Below are 20333 nucleotides of genomic sequence, written 5' to 3' on the forward strand. Positions count from 1 at the left end.
AGTGCTTTGCCAGTATAGTATACCATTATAGCCATACTAGCAAAGCGTTCCAAGTGTAGATTTGGCCTTAGGTTTGCAGGACTAGAACCCAAGTTACTAGGGGTTAAAATAAGGAGCTGCAGGGGCAGTGTAGTTCACCATTCTCCGCTAAAAGCAGTAACTCCCCTTCCTTTCATTGTCTTGAGCAAGCAGTGCTCCACCACAACTCCCTCTCCTGGGCTGATCTGGTGAGAGCTGCCCCTCCTTCAATCTGCTAAAAGTTTATTTCGTTTTGGCTTCAGTGCACACCCTTTCTTACTTGATTTCCTAGGCTTCAAGAATTCAGTATTCTCTAAGAAAGCTGGCTTTTATACCTTAGACACCTGTTCCATTATTTGTCACTCACCAAAATTCTGGTTAGTCCAACATTAATCCAAGATTTCTTTGGTCATTTTCCCATTAAAATAACTGCCTTCCACGCCAAGATTGACAGATTTCTACCATAGAGTTTTTGCTGAATTCAGTCCTTCTGAAGCCCTGTGCAGCAATAATGAGAGATATTGATTATAGAGGATAAACTTAAGCATGTCTCACTTTTTAAATTTTAGTTCATTAATGTACAGTAAAGAATGTAGCACAGCAAACCGTGAAAAGAAATGGACAAAACCAATAAGGTGAAATTTACAAAGAACATGAACTGTTTATTAGCAGTAAGAGAATTACCCAATATGTGCATTCTTGTGCACAGAACTTTGTACTATAGGCAACTAGAAGAGTTTTCCATTTCCAGCTGCAGCATCACTGAAGTTCCAGTTTTCAAAAGGAGCATGAAAACACTGGCGAAAAAGGAAGAATGCCCAGATCATGCCTGTTACCTTGCTGCTGTTGATCAGGATCCTACTCTGAGCATAAAGAAGCCGTTTTTCCCATGCTAACCACAGTTTGAAAGAGAAATGGCTCAGCCTGGCAAATGGCAGAAGTGTCTTCACTGAAGAGACAAGGTGAGTGAGGTAATATCTTTTATTGGACCAACTTCTGTTGGTGAGAGAAACCAGCTTTAGAGCTTTGACATCTCTTTAGGTCTGGGAAGTGAACTCAGTGTCACAGCTAATAGAAGGTGGAGCAGATTGCTTAGCATAAGTAGTTAACACATTTCAAAGGGGAGTGGTCCGTTAACACCCCTCCAGTCAGAGGGGGAAAAGAAAAGAAAAAAAAGCTGGGGGGAGGGGTTAAGTAGGTTACAGATTGTTGTAATAAGCCATACATCCAGTGTGTCTATTCAGTTCATACACAGGAGCAGTGGCTTCTACTGAACATTGTTCCAGACTGTCTGTTTTAACTCCTGTATTCTCATCCAGACAAAGCCAAACTTCAGTGTTTTTACTTCCTCCATCTAATACATTAAAAATCTTAATCAACTTTTACTCTAATTATTCATGTTCACTTACTGATTTTTTTTTCTTGCTGATCATAGGAAAAATGTCTCCAGGGAAGAAGGTTGTCTGCTAGAGAATGTAGCTGGAAATAGGCAAAATTTTCAATAACCATCAAATTGATGAAGAAACAATTTGCCAGACCCCAAAAGACAACTGAAAAATAACATTCAGATTAAGGTTTCATCAAGGTTTTTAGAACAAATAAGGTATTCATCAGCTAATGTGGGGTGTGGCAGTCAAGTAAAACGTTACTGCAGTCAGTATTAGCTGTACAGGAGTAGAAGCTGCTCTGTGAGCTGGCTATCGGACAGTGTTGCTCAAGCCCATCATTAAACTTGGGCTACTACACAGCCAAGAGCATCAAAGCAGTGAGGAGCTGCCTCCTCCCACTGCAGAAGGAGATCTCTGCAGATCATACAGGGGACTTGAAACTCCCAGCAGCTGCTAGCTTTGCGTGTGCATAAGGCTGGCTCTGACTTTTGCTTTTAGTTTTAATTATTTTTGCAGCTGTAACTCATGATTCTTGAATATAACCTGTTGAATATGAGAAATGAGTATGTGTTGAAGGGGGAAATAGCAATGATCTCTAAAGTGTGAAGCTTACCAGATTTATTATCCACCCTTGCATATGCACTCTTAAAAACTGACAGATTGTTCAGTGAGGGGCAAACATCAGATTTACATTAATCTTTATGTAATTTTATTTACTTTGGTAGAAAAATAGACATTCTAAAGAATCTTGAAGCATAGAAATATGTCTGGCATTGAATATGATGCAAGAATATAATGCAGATAGCCATTGACCTAAATTGCTTACAATCTAAAAGAGAGCAGGGAAGAAGGGTCCCAAGGAAATCTAGAGGGGGAGGCACTCAGAACATGGTGTAAACAAACACGCAGCTTAACACATAGCTATAATTCAGTTCCTATATTTTAGGGCTGTCAAGTGATTAAAAAAATTAATTGCATGATTAATCATACTGTTAATAATAGAATAGCATTCATTTAAATATTTTTGGTTTTCTACATTTTCAGATATACTGATTTCAATTACAACACAGAATACAAAATGTACGGTGCTCACTTTATATTTATTTTTGATTACAAGTATTTGCACTGTACAAAACAAAATAAATAGTATTTTTCAATTCACCTAATACAAGTACTGTAGTGCAATCTCTTTATCATGAAAGTTGAACTTACAACTGTAGAATTATGTACAAAAAAAACCTGCATTCAAAAATAAAACAATATCAAACTTTAGAGCCTACAAGTCCACTCTGTCCTACTTCTTATTCAGCCAATCGCTCAGACATACAAGTTTGTTTACATTTGCAGGAGACAATGCTGCCCACTTCTTGTTTACAATGTTACCTGAAAGTGAGAACAGGCGTTCTCATGGCAGTGTTGTAGTTGGCAACGCAAGATATTTACGTGCCAGATGTGCTAAAGATTCGTATGTCCCTTCATGCTTCAACCACCGTTCCAGGTCCATGCTGGCGATGGGTTCTGCTCGATAACAATCCAAAGCAGTGCAGACCGACGCATGTTCATTTTCATTATCTGCGTCAGATGCCACCAGAAGAAGGTTGATTTTCTTTTTTGGTGGTTCGGGTTCTATAAAAGCTGTGTAATGTAGACATTCCCTTAGATAAGTTCATGATGGATAGTCTATCAATGGCTATTAGTCAAGATGGTCAGGGAGGTAACTAGTGTTCCCTCTAATTTTTTTATGTCCATGTGTAGAATGAATTTAATTATGTTCACCAATATGGAGGTGATGTGTGACACATCACCTTCATATTGGTGCACATAACAAAATTATGGGGTGGGGTGGGGTCGAAGGATTCGGAGTGTGGGAGGGGGCTGAGGCAGAGGGTTGGGTTGCAGGGAGGGTGAGGGCTCTGGGGTGGGGCTGGCAATGAGGAGTTTGGGGTGCGGGAGGGGGCTCAGGGCTGGGGCAGGGGGTAAGGGCTCCGGCTAGGGGTGAGGGCTCTGAGGTGTTGCCACGGATGAGGGTATGGGGTGCAAAGGGGGCTCAGGGTTGGGGCACAGGATTGAGGTGCAGGCTCTGGGGTGGGGCCGTGGGTGTGGGATGCAGGCTGTAGTGGGGAGAGAGGACTCCCCCAGCCCTCTGTCGCCGCAGCAGCTCAGGGCCCGGTGAGAGGTGCCTCCTGGCTGGGCTGAGGGAGGGGCTCCTGTTCCAGGCAGCTCCGGCAGGCCTGGGCCGGGCCGGAGGAGGCTCCTGTCCCCGGCAGCTCTGGCGCACCTGGGCTGGGCTGAGGAAGGAGTTCTTCTCCCCACCTGCCTGCACTGCCCTTATGTCAGTATAAAGATATGCAGTTGCATAAATGTTCACAGGAGTGTGGCATGAGATTGTAAACTCTTTGGGAAAGGGATAAAACATACAAGCAAAGGGTTCAGGGTGAAGGGCACTCAGTTTGTTAGATCCATAGCACCCCCAAAACCAGAGGCTTTTTTGTGTGGAGTGAGGGGAAGTGATAGAAGGGGGTGAGTTAATAGGACGATGGAGAAGGAAAAGAGGAAAACTAGGAGGAATCCCTGAAGGAGAGGATGGAGATGGTCATGGAGGCAGAGAGAGTGAGGCAAGCACCACAGTGACTGAGGGAGGGAGGCACACAAAGCAAGCAACCAGCTATTTACACATTTGAGGAACATAGGATTTGCCCTGGTTCCTAATTACTGATTCACTTTCTTCAAATGATGGCTATGTACTCACAACACATGGGAAACACTCCACTTTCTGATGGTTGGCTGGAGTGAGAGAGCAGGCTCTGTCTACGCCCACATGCAGAAACAGAGCCAAGCAGACAGGAGGGATTTTCCTCCCAATGTAAGTAATCCACACACCCCGGAAGGCAGTAGATAGGGAGGGGGTCTACACTGCCAATTGAACGACAAAACTTTTGTCTTTCAGAGGTGTTAACCCCACTCCCACCCCGAAAGACAAAAGTTTTGCCGTGACAAGTGCCAGTGTGAACAGCGCATTGTCAGCAGGAGTGCTCACTTGGTGACAACACAAATGCCGCTTGTTGGGTGTGGAAGCAAAAGGCTACCAACCCTCCTCAAACCACTTCTGAATTTGAATGGCAAACAAATACAGCACACCCACATTTAAAGGGTTGCTGCCAACTTTAAGCTACTTTTATTTTCATTTTTAATTTGACTAGATTTCATGTCCTACACCTGGCTCAGAGTGTCTCAGCCAGTTTTGCTACTATTTTCCTATTTGTTTAAATGTTCCCCTTTCCTCTATTGCTGTGTGAAAGACGCACCTAAACAGAAGAAATTATTATACAGGGGAAACAGCCAAACTGTACAAAAATTGCTGTTAAATGTAGAAATTAAAAACAGAAAAAACAAGGAAATATTTTTTCTCTAGTCTGTTTCAGTTACAGTAATCATAGGTGTCATTTGTAACAATAGTAGCTAAAATACAGTGAGACAGAAAAATGATGTTGAAGTTAACAGCAACCGCATTAAAAATAAATATTTGCATTTCTCCATCTGAACAGTGAATGAACTGGATTCGTTACATAACACCAAACTCTTATAAAACAGTTGCAGTCAATCATTTTCACTGGCCCCTTTTGTCTATGGAAATAAAGAATGTAGTAAATGAACCTCATCCTTCTTCAAATCTGCTATGGGGCCTTTAAAACTCTTGACAGTTTATAAAACAGTTTACATAATTTTGCTTCCTCCCTTTGACTCCCCCTCCCACCCCCATCCCCAAAAGCACTTTTATTCCAAAAGCTTGGCTGTATCCTATACACTTTGTTCATTCTCTCACTATAAAAATACTACACATCACATGGAGAGCATGACTGCACCCACACTGCTTTCTGACCTTGCCCTTTGTGCCTGTGTTTTCATGTGACTGTTCAAGGAAAACTGTACCCTTTTTCTCTGCCCAATGGTACGTATTTTCTCAAAGTAAGAGGCCCTGATATGAGGCTTAGTTTGTCATAAATAAACTAAGCATAGCAGCCTGTCCCAACCCACTTTTAGAAAGCTATCGAATATGCTTATTTTTTCAACACACTTTGTGTTGGACTCTTTCAGAGGAAACATTCTAACTCAAGGTCTTGTCTGCTCTCCAGCACCATCAAAGGGTCCGTGGCACTTTTCATAAGAGTAGGAATTTTTGCCTCAATTTCTTTCTTTTCCCTTCGCAGTTGTGTAGCTGTTAACTGGTCTGCTGCCTTCAACCCATGTTATGCTCATACAAAACACACGGGATCTTTATAGAGGAAGGCAAATACGCAGCATTTATTGAAAATAGACCAGCTAGCATATGCTTTTCTCTCTCTCTCTCTCTCTCTCTCTCTCTCCTGCCAGTGATGTTTATAGTTACCAATCTGTTATAGCTCGAGTCAATCTAATGGCCAGTGTGGAGCTGGGCTCTTGTCGGTTGCGATCTGAGGCTCTGCAGGACTGAACCCAGAGTTCCATGGCAAAACACCCCAGCTTTATAGTTGTAAATTCCCATTTGAGTCAATGCATTTTGCAGTGTCATCCTGTAATCATTAGTCCTTAAGTGGTGTTATCATTTGATGGTTATTGTTCGGCTTCCCATCGTTATCTCCTATTTGTTGTCTCGCCTTCGGGGGTGCCTGCCTCACCTCTGAGGTCCTCAATGCTGCTAACATGTATACAATGGATGTTTTCTGATTGTCTCCTGGTCTTTCCAAGTCTCTCACTTCTTCTTGACCATCTGGATATTTGTGATGGCTTTCACACCTTATCTTTTCCTGATGCATGCATTCCTCATTCATACAAACAATCTCTTATAGAATCCTTCAAAGGAATACATACAGCATTTTATATTCAGCAGAATACATTGTGAATCAAGCCTACAATTTACATTGGGGCTTCAGGCCCTCAACATTCCTCTAATCTTCTTAACATAGATACAATACAAGATCCTGTCTCTTATTTACTAAAACCTTAAAACAAATAAATGTATATTTAACTAGAGTTCCTAATTTGTTATACATATAGGAAACCATAGTAGACATTATAACTTATCCTAAAACAAAAGGGTGACCATAATCAGTCATAAGGATTGTTCTGGTCTGTCATTCCTTTCTGCTATTCAAAAAGCATGGCTGACAGGATGAAATCAAATCATACATTAATTCTCATAGTACATTATAAAATGCAGCTCCTACACCCAGAGGCGGAGGCATTATGAAACAGTGTGTATAGTTTGCAAGTGCTTTGCAGATCTTGGAGATGAAAGGAGCTTTATCTGTTTCAAATATTTATTATACCTTTTCAGGGTGATAATGAATGACAATGTCAGTGGGGAAATGTCAGACCCATTGGACTCTATTGAAACACTTTCAAATGTAACTCTTTTGTAGTAGATTTCTTTCCTTTGCCAAGCTCTATACAAAAGAAAGCCCTGATCCTGCAAAGATTTACACACTGTGACTAGTCCCATTGCGAACAGTGTATAAAATGAGGCATATCTATAAATCTTTGCAGAATCAGGCCCAAACTAATCTAATTAACTAATTGTGATGCTTCTTTTTTTTTTTTTTTTTTTGAAGGGGGGGCAGCTAGATATGCTCGAAAGATATTGGAACTTCTTGACAGTTATTGGTAAAGGATAAAAAGGCATCCACAAAAGCTCTGGATCTTCTGCCATTACTTAAACACATAGGTGAGATTCTTTGCTGTTCCTTTAACACAGGAGTGGGTAAACTACGGCCGTCAGGCCTGTCAGATGTTTTAATCCGGCCCTCAAACTCCCACCCGGGAGCGGGGTTGGAGGTTTTCCCCGTTCCACATGTGGCATGGCTCTGTAGGGCTCCTGGAAGCAGCAGCATGTCCTGCCTCCGGCTCCTATGCATAGGGGCAGCCAGGGGGCTCTGCACGCTGCTGTCGCCCCAACCACTACCCCCACAACTCCCACTGGCCGGGAACCGCGGCCAATGGGAGTTGCAGGGGTAGCGCCTGCGGACGGGACGGCGCGCAGAGCCACCTGGCCAGCGCCGCTCGGAGCCTGCACCCCTGACCTCCTCCTGTGCCCCAACCCCCTGCCCCAGCCCTGATCCCCCTCCTGCCCTCTGAACCCCTCGGTCCCAGCCTGGTGCACCCCAAACTCCTCATCCCCAGCCCGGAGCCCCCTGCCACACCCTGAATCCATCATTTCTGGTGCCCTTGCCCCCTTCTGCACCCCAACCCCCAATTTTATGAGCATTCATGGCCCGCCATACAATTTCCATACCCAGATGTGGCCCTCGGGCCAAAAGGTTTGGCCATCCCTGCTTTAACAGGTGTAGCACAGAACTTGCAGCCCAGAGGGTGAGGGGCTTATGGTGGCTTAAAGCCACTCTTGGGCCTTCCTGCCCCTGGGCAGTTCTGGGAGTTGCAGAGGCCTCTGGCATAATTTAGGGGACTGGCTCTAGGGGACTGGCTATGTTACAGCAGCATCCCCTGCATGCCCTTTGAGCTAAAGCACTGCCTGAAATCTCTGCTGTACTGGTACTGTAACCCCCTCCCCAGCATATTCCACACACCAGGGCTTGTGAGGGAGTCCTGGGAGGGCAGCTTTTCTCCCACAGTGTCTGCATTGGGGAACTCTGTCCCCAGCTGCATATAGGGATTTTAGGGCCCCTTTAGGCTGCTTTGGCCCTTTACTCAGCTCAGAGGGGCTGAAGCAGAGGTGAGAAGCTCAACCATACAAATTATACAGGTAGAGGTGTTGTAGCTGACACAGCGTATAGAATATGGTGATGAATAGGATTGACTAGCCCTATTAGGGGATCTGCACTCGCACTATGTAGTATTCATGAACTTGTTTGAAGATCCTGGGATTTATTCCTAAAATGAAATGTTTTTGTCTTGTGAGAAGAACATTTATTGAACTTTTTGACCCATTGAGAATAGTTTTTGTATGTGACTTTATGGCAACTCCATTGGGGATGTTTGCCATTGTCTTTCCTAATCGGTAGCCTCTCTTTATACTCTAACATGAGTGCGTTGTAAAATATTGAAATAAATACAAATGTGTAAAATAATGATTATTCTAACTGACCAATAGCATTTTCATAGAGAGAACCAAACCTCTCAGACCTTTTCATTTGTTTGGGTAAGGAATCTAAATCTAAATCCAGATTCGTGTTTTGCAGCTGAGGCCCTCACTTATTTATGCACTGAGATCAGGTCTGCTTACCATGTGAACTTGTAAAAGGTGGGATGAACAAATGAGATGCAGTTTTCCTTTAAGGCCTATATTTGGCAGAACTTTCAGGCACAAGTCACATGTGCAAGCTCTGATGAGGCTATCTGGCCAAAGAGCCTGTCAGACACTGGTGAACGCTGTCTGTTGTTCTACATCCTTGGAAAGCTGTTCAGTACATTTCCAAGGTAAGCTAGGCAGAAAGTCTGAGAAAAGAGTACTTATTTTTCAACAATGTCTGAGCCTCTCAGGGATCCTCACAGGATCCTTCTTTTCCACACGCTGTCCCCACAGTACTTTCTTTCCCCCACCCTTGTCAGCCTGCCTAACCCTTTAGCTGAGGACTAAACTCAGTTCTCTACAAGGTCCATCAAAACTGCTCCTGATTTGGCCAGAGGGATCGGCACTAAGTGACACACAGCATTGCCCCCATCCTGGGGGTTCTGTCTGCTGCTTCCGCAGCCAAATTGAGACTGAGCTAGAGCCGTGAGCTGCGCTCTTCCCCCACAAGTTAATACTGGATTGCTGCACCAGTCCCCATCCATGGTTCAGTTCTGCTTCTACTGAAGGTCAGTGCCAGAATTTTCAGTGGGAGCAGGATGGGGGCCTTTGTCCTTGCCACATACTGTAGTAATCTCTAAATCTGATTTAGCAAAAAAAATTAGCCTGGCTCCCATGCTGCTCAGGGCTACAGAATTACACACACACACACATACAAATTGGCATACTATGTATCTGCATGGTGTGAAAAATTATTGGATGTTTTGCTGAATTAAGAAATTGAAATACACTGAAAGTTTCTCCCAAGTGAAATTCCTTTACTGGTATTTATTGGATGTTTTTGAACTTGAGAAGTGAGAGGGCTGTGGAATTTTTTAGAGTTGGGATATCAAAGGAAAACATTTCTCTCCTATGCTGGAGTTAAACTCTAATCACTGCTCAGCTCTCTTGGAATTTGGCAGCATACCAGTGCTCCTTCCCTTCAGTAGGTCATGTGGAAATACTAGCATGTTTTCTTAAAGAAACTCTCAGCTCTTTTCAAGTACTTACACGGATGCTACTTTCCTGTTTGAATTGGGTTCTAACTGCTTCAGAAATCAAATTGCATTTTCCATGAAATAAGCACTATTCACATCTACAGCATTTTATATGTAATTATTAAAATATTTCCAAAGCATTAACCCCAAAAAATACAACTTTTAAAATTAGTTCTTAGGTTGACATTTGTATTTAATTACAATTGAATCAAATATTTTAACTTTGAGAATGTTTAAAAATGTAATCAATATAATTATTGTGATGTTCAATATATTTAATATTTGCTTCATTTTTATATAGGTTTCTATTAATCTGAAGTTGTCCAATTTACCAAAGGCTGTAAATCTTATATATGAACAGCTGGTACATTTTGATCACTTGTAAAGCTAAGTGACATATGGTTATGGATTCTCTTCCCTCTGCTCTTTGTGCCTGGATTATTGATTGGCTTTATGCTATAGCCATAGTACTGGAGATACTTTCTGATAGGTAACAGTTAATTCTGTCCAAGGCTGGATTATCTATTCTGTGCTCATGTGAATCTTTGACCAGGCTCGGTGCCTGATCTCAGCATTCTCTCCTTTATAACTTTTATTCTCCTAAAATGATAACTGCCCTTCAGTTTTTCAGCCTTATCCATTGGTTGTAGATCCGTTCATCAAATTCCGTCCCTCTTTCCCCTCTCCCGCATTATTTGTTTCCTACTAAGGTATTGCTAAATTCCAGCTGGATGTGAAATTATCCTGGAAAGATGCAGTGGTCTTATTATTTATTTAGTATTTGTATTGTGGTAGTGCTTGGACGCCCCAGTCATAGATCAGAGTCTCATTGCGCTAGCTCCTTTATGTACGTAACACACACACTGAAATCAGACTCTGCCCCAAAGAGCTCACAATCTTATTTTAAAAAGTTATCTTAAAGTAACAATCTGCTTTGGATGAATGTAATAAACTTTACCCTGGATCAATATATGAAATATATTTTATACATTTAATATGTATGTATTTTTCTTCAAACACTATATAGCAAAATCTATAAAGGCGCTGCTTCTGTGTCAGGCAAGGATTCCTTTATTAAATGTCAGCAAAAACCACAAAAGCCTTTGCCAAGTTGGTCCAGGGAAGCTGGCCCAGCCGCCTTTCCATAAGAATGCCAAGGGATCCCCCAGTACGGCTCAGTATTGACTCCATGCCCTTTATGGGGTAGGCAACCTGTGGCACGCATGCCGAAGGCGGCACACGAGCTGATTTTCAGTGGAACTCACACTGCCTGGGTCCTGGCCACCAGTCCAGGGGGCTCTGCATTTTAATTTAATTTAAAATGAAGCTTCTTAAACATTTTAAAAACCTTATTTACTTTACATACAACAATAGTTTAGTTATATATTATAGACTTATAGAAACAGACCTTCTAAAAACGTTAAAATGTATTACTGGCACGCAAAACCTTAAATCAGAGTGACTAAATGAAGACTCGGCACACCACTTCTGAAAGGTTGCCGACCCCTATGGCAATCCAGGAAGCACACTGCACTGTACTGATCATGGTGCTGTGCATGCTGGTGCCCCGTCTGTTAAACCACGGTTAGAAGGACACTGTCAACATAGCTTGTTGGGAAACATTCCTTACCATTGTTAGAAATCATCAGAGATTGAATGGAAAGAATATTAACCATGCTTTCTTCTCCCCATGTTTGCTCACTTTTGATAATAAATAATACTGGGCACTTCAGTGCTTTCATCCACAGTTCTCAAAATGCTCTATAAATATGAAGTTTTCCTCATCCCCCTGCTCCCCATTTCACAGAGCGATAGTATGGAGGAGTTAAGTGACTGGTCCAAGGCCACACAGGAAGGCTGTGGCCTCCCACTTGTGTTTCACTCACGTTCCCCCACAGCAGCAGGCAGCGGGTTCTCCTGCAGCATGCTATTATGCTCTGACTGAAATGACAAGGGATAATTCAAAATAATGTTAACTGATTTTGTAAATGTTTTGCTTTAAACCATTCTGTTCATGGCAATTTTGTAAGAAGTCCACTCCACCCACTCCTTAACAAATTAGAAATGTGGCCTTGACAATGTCCCTTTGAGCTGTGAAAGCCCCAGTGCTTCAGGAGCAGCTGTGGAACCTATTTATGTTAAACAGAATCCAGAACGAAGCTACCATACAGCAGCAACCACTTAGCTCTGATGGTTACCGCAAGCCAAGGAGCTTTGTGAGATATACTTGGATTTCCCTGGATTGAAATTAGAGCTGGAAAAGACCTATTAGTCTACCGTGTCCAGCCCCTGCCAGTGCAGGATTTGAATTAGCACATTGCCATGCTTGGCATATATGTCCCAGGCAATGGGGATCCCACTATTGATAGGTCCATCCATGGGTATTAGCCAGGACGGGCAGGAAGGGTGTCCCTAGCCTCTGTTTGTCAGAAGCTGGGAATGAGCAACAGGGAATGGATCACTTGATGATGACCTGTTCTGTTCATTCCCTCTGGGGATCCTGGCACTGGCCACTGTCGGAAGAAAGGATACTGGGCTAGATGGATCTTTGGTCTGACCCAGTAGGGCCATTCTTATGTTATTTCCCTTGTGGGACAATTCTATGATCTAACAGTCTTGTAGGACAGCTCTGCATTTATCTCTGTGGTCCTGTTGCTTCCCCCTCCTCCCCCCGCCACATTTATCCAGCATCTGGGAGGAGGTCAAAAAGCTGTTTTTCAAGCTATTTCCAGCACCACAGCAAAGTGCAGAGGAGCATTATGGCAACCCCCACTGGCCTGTCGGCATTAGTCTCTTTTTCCTCACATTGCTAACCCTGCAGTGAAGGAGAGTAAGGTGTGAGGAGTAAGACAGAGAAATACCCCTTGCCTTGGAGGGTCCCCAGCCTCTTTCCGTCTCTCTTCTCCTATCACTGTAGTCCTGCCTCTTGGGGCCTTGTAAGGAGTGACAAAAGGGGAGAAGAAAATTCCAGGAAAGTAGTGGAGGGAATGGTGGAGAGAATCCCATGGGAGTGAGGGAAAGAGAGGATGAAGGGGAATCCAAAAGAGGGGAGGGGAGAATCCCAGGGTGGAGAGTGGAGGGAAAATCCTGGGAGACAGGGAGAGGAACAAAGGTGGCAAAGAAGGAAATCCTAAATGTGGAAATCCAAGGGGGTCAAGGGAAGAAGACAGTTGACAGATGGTGGTGGGGAGGGAGAGTCCTACAGAAGGTGAAATCCTGAAAGGACTAATAAATATAAAAGAATACACTGTATAGAAATGTGAATGAGAAAAAATGGTGAGAAGGCAGAGAATAAGTGAGAGATGGGAAGGGAGAGGAGAGGAAGCGGCCAAAAAGCTAGAAAGAGGCAACTTCTAGGATAATTTTTTTTAAGTTCTGTATTTGTTTATTGTTCCTTTGCAGACATTGGGAAAAATAGACTATTTCGAGTAATAGTATTAATATTGCTAGTTGTCTACTCTGGTTACTGTAGTATATTAGTGCCATTTCTTTAGTTTCTACCTGCTTTCTTATTATTAATTATGGCTATTCTGTTGTCTTATTTCCTGCCCATGTTCATATTTCTGTAGTGGACTCTGAGTGAGTTGTTGTAGGATCATTCCCTCTCTCCTCACTACATACTTTCTTGTCTCTTTTTCTGCATGGGATGGATACCTAAATGAAAGTTTGCCTGCTTTCTAGAAATCAAGCCTTCTATGGATCACATATCCTGTGTACGAACATTATCTCCTTTCACGAAAAAAACCCCAACTTTGCTATACAAAGTGAATGTGGGGAATTAGAAGGGGGATTGCCCAGCCTTCTCTGGCTACTGCTAAAACATCACTCACTGCCAATGAAGACCAAATCTCTGGATGATAAAGATATGTCAGAAGAGCAAATATTGCTTTTGGAATACACCTAATGGTATCAATTACAAATATATATTTTGCATAGGAGAGATTGACCATGTAAGGGTTTTAGCCCTCCACGTTTGAATTCTCAGTTCAGTCACTGCGACAGTACTATTAGTGTGTACACACTCTCTGAATATATAAGATTTTAGAAAATGTCTGCAGCTGCATTTATATACATTTATTTGGCAGATTATGTTGTACATCTCTCCTTGGTTATGATGACAGCATTGTTGTGAAAATTATAGAAAAAATTGAATGTGTCTCCGAGTGTTCTCTCTCCTTGGTCCGTACATACACAGTGATTTTTGTGGCTGTGGAATCTACCCCTTGCCTTTGCACTGGGTTTCCCAAATTTAAAATTTTACTTGAAAATATTTCTAGCCCTCATAGAAGATGTTGCTGAAAGTGTTCAGAGTACAAACTAATGTAGTGGTGTCTTCTTGAGTTTACGAACATTCTGTAACTGGAGTTCTAAGAGGCTTAAACTGCCCTATATATCTCAATGGATCAACTTTGAAACCTAAAGAAAATTTTGAAAATTTTCAACCTTGTTAAATATCACTGCTGATCAGCAGTAAAATATCCAACAAATCTGTTTATCCCACACAACTTAATTGCCTCTGATCCCTCCCGGGGTGCCAAAAGTCTCCTCCCAAATGGTTGTAATAGCCAACTGAGATTTATTTGCACTGTTATGTGTTACCAAACAAAAGATTATGTCAAAATGAAAATTGAAAGTGTGGAGGGGACAGCACAAAATAAGTTGAATTTAGTAGCAAAATAACACATTAGGCCACTATACTGACTTAATATATTTGTATTCATTTTTGGATTTAATACATGTATACTTAAATTGAAGTTTTAAATCTTTATTGAAGATTAAGGGTGAGATTTTTCAAAACTGCCCAAGGAAGTTAAGTACTTGGGCCCAGATCTTTCAGAGGATCTGGACCTCAGTTCCCTCTGATTTTCAGTTTTTCACTTTTTGTGGGACAATCCCACCCTAAATCTTTAATCTTTTTAACTTAAATGGTGTTATTGTAAAACTACCAGTTTGCTGTGCCAGACTATTGCAGAATTGAAGTTTAGCTTGTCACAGAGTAGGGGAGGCTGGAAAAAAGAAAAAACATTGTAAGATATTTTCCCATTTTTTATCTACATTTTATTCTGATTTGTTTTCTGACTGCCATACCACAGAGTAGATGGCGCCATGGTTATACTGCCATCTACTACCATAAATAGTTCCTCTTTTTCCTTCTTGTTTACCCTTCGTAAATATTTGCAAACTGATCTCATAATCCTCCCCCTTCACTTCTTAGATAAGACAACAACTAAGGTCAATGCACAACAATCTGCTCGGAAAACTGGCCAGAACGACATGTGGCGTCAACACCCAAATGTTATGCGCTTCAGCCTTGGTGCTCTGTTATTCAGCGGTGGAGTACTGCGCACAAGTATGGGCTCACTCATCTCATACAAAGATGATCAACATACAGCTTAATTCCACTATGTGTATCCTTTCAGGCTCACTTAAATCTCCTCTACCTTGGTTACCAGTTCTCTGCAATATTGGTCTGCCCAGTGTTCTCAGAAAGTGTCGCAAAGCTCATGACGAAATTGGGTGATATGCCATATCTTCTGTTAAAGACTTGTTTAATCCATCACATGGTCGTTTGCCCTCACATCGCCTGCTGTGGATAAATTTACTGAGTGAGGGATTTATGGTAGAGGACACAAAATGGGTTTCATGGTTTGCAAAGTAAGTGACAAATTATTATCTTGTCTCGGATCCCACTCAATGTCAAGCCGGGTTTGATTTACGCAAAGGCAATGAAGCCTTCTGAACCAGTTTCATACCGGACATGGAATTTGTGCTGCAGCAGAATTTCAGTGGCATTTTAGAGATAGTCTACTATGTCTGTGTGTGCAGCCACAAACCATGACATATTGTTGAGGACTGCAAAATGACAGCTTCCTGGAGGCCTTCGTGCCTTGAACATCATTGATAAGAACGCTGTGGCTAGGCTTAACCAAATTGCATAAGCCAAATAAGAACAACAACACCTCTTAGTAAAATACGACATGACAATTATTTTAGGCCCCAATCCTGCAATGAACACTGGGTGAGTCCCATTCTCTTCGCACAGCTCTCATTTTAGGATTGGGGTCTTAATTCTCTATAAATGAGTCCTTCCAGCTTCTTAATTCCTGTTACTCTTCTCCATACTCCCATTTATTCAGTAAGAAAGTATCTAGAACTGACCACACAATATTTCAGCTGTGGTCACCCCAGAGCTGTATAAAAAGCTTCCTTCATGTGACCCCTGCTCATACAGTCTGTGACCCATTATTGCTTTGGGGTTTTATTTTAAATATTAACATCACATCACTTCATAAAATAGTGTGTGATTTGCAGTCTGCTCTCCTATACAGAGGAAAGCTGGCTTGCTGTGGTGCAAGACAAAGTGGGAGTCAGTGAGTGAGCTGAGTTCTTTGCCCAGCTCTGCCAGGTGATTCCTGTGTGACCTTGGCTAAGCCACAAAGTCACTTGCCCGTCCCATGTCTTGGTTGCCCCATTTGTAGAAGTGGGATCATCCCACCAGCTATACTCGTAGAGACATTGAGGCCCTTATGTCTGTGAAGTGTTTGGGGGTATTTGGTGGGGAGCAGCACTAATGAAGGGCAAGGGATTGTCTTCACCCCAGGATCATCTTCTGCCTCCCTGGTTTCACTCCTTCTCAGCCCACCTGTGGCACGAATCGTTCTTCCCCGAAGATATGGACGTGGACTGCTCCAAACCACATTTATTTTGCTTCTTTCTACGCGCTGCCCTTATGTGCCATCCCCAGGCTGGGTGCCTGTACCCAGCCCTTTCTCTGGGGCGGGGGATGTTCCCCGCCGCGCAGGTAACTGCTCCCGCTCGGGGCAGGCGCCTCCTGGCCCCGGCGCGCCTCAGGGCGGGCTCTCTCCGCCCTTTCCGCTCAGCGGCAGGGGGAGGAGCAGGCGGCGGTAGCAGCAGCAGCAGCCGCTTCTCCGGCCGGAGCTGCCCCTGCGTAGGACAACAAGGGGAGCCCCGCAGGGCAGCTCGCGCCCGGCCGGCCTAGGGAGCGCCCGGCGGCTCCATCCGGCGAGGGCCTGGGGCGCCCCCACCCGCTACCAGCGCCGGGCACACCCCCTCCCCCTCGGCACTCGCGGGGAGGCGGCTCCGCTCTCCACAACAGCGGCGCCCCGGGAGCTGATCGCCGTCCCCGGGGATCGCGGTGCCAGAGGCGGGGTTCGGGGCGTCCCCTGGCCGGGCGCCGCACCATGCTGCCCCCGCTCTCCCCGCGCCCGTCCGCCTAAGGGCAGGGAGCCCGCGCCAGCTCCCCGTGCTGCCATGCTGCCGGCGCTCCGCTAGGCGAGCCCGGCTCCAGCAGCGGCTCGGGACCTGACGGGCGGGGATCGTTGCGCCTCACCCCGGGCGGCGGCACCATGAGGAACGGCGAGGAGCTGGAAGGCTTCGATGGCGAAGCGTCCAGCACCTCCATGATCTCCGGGGCCAGCAGCCCCTACCAGCCCACCACCGAGCCCGTCGGCCAGCGCCACGGGCTGGGCGGCCTCCGCTGCGACCTGGACTATCTGCGGGGCGCTCTCGGCAAGATCAAGATCACCGAAGTGGTAGGTACTGCGCCCCGGGCAGGCCCAGGGACGCGGCAGCCGTCAGGAGGGCATTGGTATCCGGCTCCTTACCCAACGGGGGTATTGTTCCTCCCCGCACTGCCTAGGCGCCTTTATTCGCTGTGCGGGGAGGAGGGTGCATGTGTCGGGGGTACAACCAGAGGAGGCAGTTTCTTGTCCCCTTCCCGGCCCCGCGCTTCCTCCAGTCTAGGAGGCTCACAGGTGGAGGGGGAGGACGAGCTCTGCTGCACTTCATTCCTCAGGTGAGAGTTTAACCCCCCTGTCCTTCATCCCGCCCTACTTCCACGCAAGGTTTCTGCTTGCATGGTCCTGCTCATAAGTACTAGCGCTGCCACCTCCTTTAGGTCACGTTAGTCTGGGAAGTTAAAAGAAACCTGTAATAAGTTGTGTTATTGTTGGGTGTTCTAAATCCCATCGGGGTCGGTAATAAATTCTACCTTCCCTCCACCTCCTTTCTTGGTGTGGATTAGTTTCACTCTTGCTAATGGTTACTTGATGGTCTTATTTTTGAGACAGACCTGGGATTTTTGATTTTTTGATATATGAGGCAGCAGGTGAGGGGCAAGTTTGTGAGTCCCTTTTCTGCCTCCCCTAGATTCATCATCTGGTAACAATTGGCCCATTGTTTCTGGGTAGCTGAATCAAAGGTGTGCGTGAGAGGGTGTTTTTGATGTTTTTTAGGTGTATTCACCAACTCCAGACTAGCTTGGATTCGCCTATGTGTACATGTGCTACTCAGTTGTTAGTGTACTTTTGGTTGTAAAGATGTATAAACTCACAACATACCACTTTGCATGTTAGAGCTCTATAGTGTAGATGTGGGACCCCAAGAACAGTGGTTCAGGTCAAGTGGAAGTGATCACATTAATGCTGTCATCTTTTGTATATTAGAAAGTCTTACTAAAAATGTGTTTAGGCCACAAACTCCATTTTTAAAACCGTCTGTTTTCCTAAATGCCATTCAGATCCCATTTTTTCACTTTCCTAAATTGCTTGAGGGTGGATTCAGCACAAACTGTATGTGTACAGATTTGTCACCAGCCAATACATAGCATTTTATATTATTGCAAATGTTTGTCCAATGTATGAAGGTTAACCTGAACCAGGACCAGTTAACCTGAATTTTTTTAATTTAAGAAGAATATTATTTTTTATTTTAAATATGACTGAAGAGAAGTAGGATTTGTACACCTGGATATCTGTACTATCCTGGTATCTTATTTCTTGATTATTGAAGGAGTAACTAGTTGTGCAGCTGACTGTGTAAGGCCCAAATTTTGCTCTGTTATATGGGTTGTACTCCTATTTGACTTAAGGCAGCACTACAACTTGAACTCTAGTCAGCTCACGAAATGAATTTCAAAAGATTTAAATCCTACACCTGTACTTTTTTTATTTGATTTGGAGGATCAGATGGGGACTAATCAAGGATCAGTCACCCATTGTGCTACACATTGTATAGACATGCAGTAAAAGGACAGGTTCTGCTCAGACTTGACAATCTAGGGCCCCAATCCTACACAGACTATGTGTGTAAAGTTAGCACATGCGTGAGTAGTTCCCTTGGCTTTAGTGGGACTACTTGCAGCATGTGCTTACATCTTTGCAGAATTGGGACCTTAGTTCTGGCAAGATTCAACGGGTAGAGGAAACAAACAGGGGGAGAAGAAAGGCGGGGAGGATAAAGTAACTGTAAATCAAATAAATTTTACCAGTAAGAAGTCCTCATTCTTGTAGGTTAGTTTTTAACTGTTTTTCTGTCCTTGTTTGTTTGTGGAAGACAAACACAAGCAGAGGACACTAAAGAAAGGTTGCATCTTGCAACATAAAGGTGAATAACTTCATTCACAGGAGTAGTTCCGATGGGCACTGCTTGCCTGAATACATGTTACTCACTTCTGTGCTTGCAAGTTCAGGCCCAAACTGGCTGAAGTGGTGTCAAATGCACAAAGAAAACAAATTGAAGAAATAGAGAAATAATTTTCTAATTTCCCTTAGATAATGAACTTCATGTATTAACAATTGTGTGTTAAACATTTTTGAACAGAAGTGTGATTAAGATGATAGTGTCTCTTTTGTGATTTTCGAGGTGATTTCCAATTTTTGTGTGTGTGCGCGCGCGCGCGTGCCTGGGATGCTAGTGTTTGTCTTTTCCATCTGCTTGACTTCATTTAAAATATTCAGGGTATTTTTGCTTCAATATCAGGCAGATGTTAATTTTTCAAGTCAGAGGTTTGAATTAAATGATTGTAAAATATGTTGATTCTAGAATACTTCTACAAATAGGTTACAAGATCAAATATCTGAATAAAGAAGAACACTTACTTTATTGTCAGTCTCCCTTTTCACTTCTCACCTCCCCCTCAAATACATCATGTTCTGTAGGAGGTGGCCATGAGCATCTGAAGTCCCATACCCTGTAAACACTGAAAGGTATGCTTAGCTTTACCAGTGAGAGTAGCCCCATTGGAATTAATGGGACTAGTGATGTCTGTGTGTAGGGGGGGGGGGGGGGGGGTTGGGCCTAAGAAACTGTCATCTGTTTGCAACATCCACCTGTTTTGAAGTGTTAGCTACAGAAGGGAGGGGGGTGTTTTCTGGGGGTAGAAGTGCTGGGGGGGGGGTGTTTTCTAACATGCTGAAATAATCTTGTTGTTTCTCTGGTCTACTATTTGCTCTTCCTGCAGTTACTGCAGTAGACTTTTTTATTTTTATTTTTTGGTAAGTCATATTAATTATTTAAAATTTAAATGAAGATTTGAAGACTATAAATAGGTTTCTAAATTCTATTTTTATTTGAAAGAGCAAGCCCCAGAGGCATAATCAGCATGTTTCATAAAAGAACTTTAAAAAAAAATCCTACTAGGAAAGAAATAGGAAGAACACATTGTACTTAAGTTACAAAGGTAAGAGGTTTCTTATCTGCTTAGCAAATATTTTGCTACATTTAGACCATTGTTGAGGAAAAGATGTGTGTGAACTAACCTTAGTGGAACCAAAAAAATGCTTTGTGTGTTTTTGATAAACATAGTCTATTTGTCACGTAAGGTGGGCCAGAATTTACCAAGACATATAGAGATTTACAATGGCTTGG

At 43.5% G+C, this 20333-nt stretch overlaps 1 protein-coding gene and 1 long non-coding RNA gene across 5 annotated transcripts in view; both read left to right on the forward strand.

Moving 5' to 3' along the window:
• The first annotated feature begins 769 nt into the window (after positions 1–769).
• LOC135975626 (uncharacterized) lies at positions 770–2685 on the forward strand. Its single transcript, XR_010592603.1, has 2 exons — positions 770–980; positions 1454–2685. It is a non-coding gene; the product is annotated as an uncharacterized LOC135975626 (long non-coding RNA).
• A 14063-nt stretch (positions 2686–16748) lies between these two features.
• The window catches only part of CMTM4 (CKLF like MARVEL transmembrane domain containing 4), a 56017-nt gene continuing 52432 nt past the window's right edge, over positions 16749–20333 (forward strand). For 2 of the 4 annotated variants that reach the window (XR_257111.5, XR_006174920.2), the window contains exon 1: positions 16883–17218. Coding sequence is in view for 2 of the 4 variants with exons in the window: in XM_005310876.5 (XP_005310933.2) it covers positions 17033–17218 (186 nt within the window). In the remaining 2 variants the exon portion in view is untranslated. Of the gene's footprint in view, positions 17219–17256; positions 17482–20333 lie in introns of those variants that run through there. The other 2 variants (XM_005310876.5, XM_065567252.1) reach the window with 2 other exon arrangements.

The sequence above is a fragment of the Chrysemys picta genome, chromosome 14 (genome assembly GCF_011386835.1).
Source record: "Chrysemys picta bellii isolate R12L10 chromosome 14, ASM1138683v2, whole genome shotgun sequence".
NCBI classification, from domain to species: Eukaryota; Metazoa; Chordata; order Testudines; family Emydidae; genus Chrysemys; species Chrysemys picta.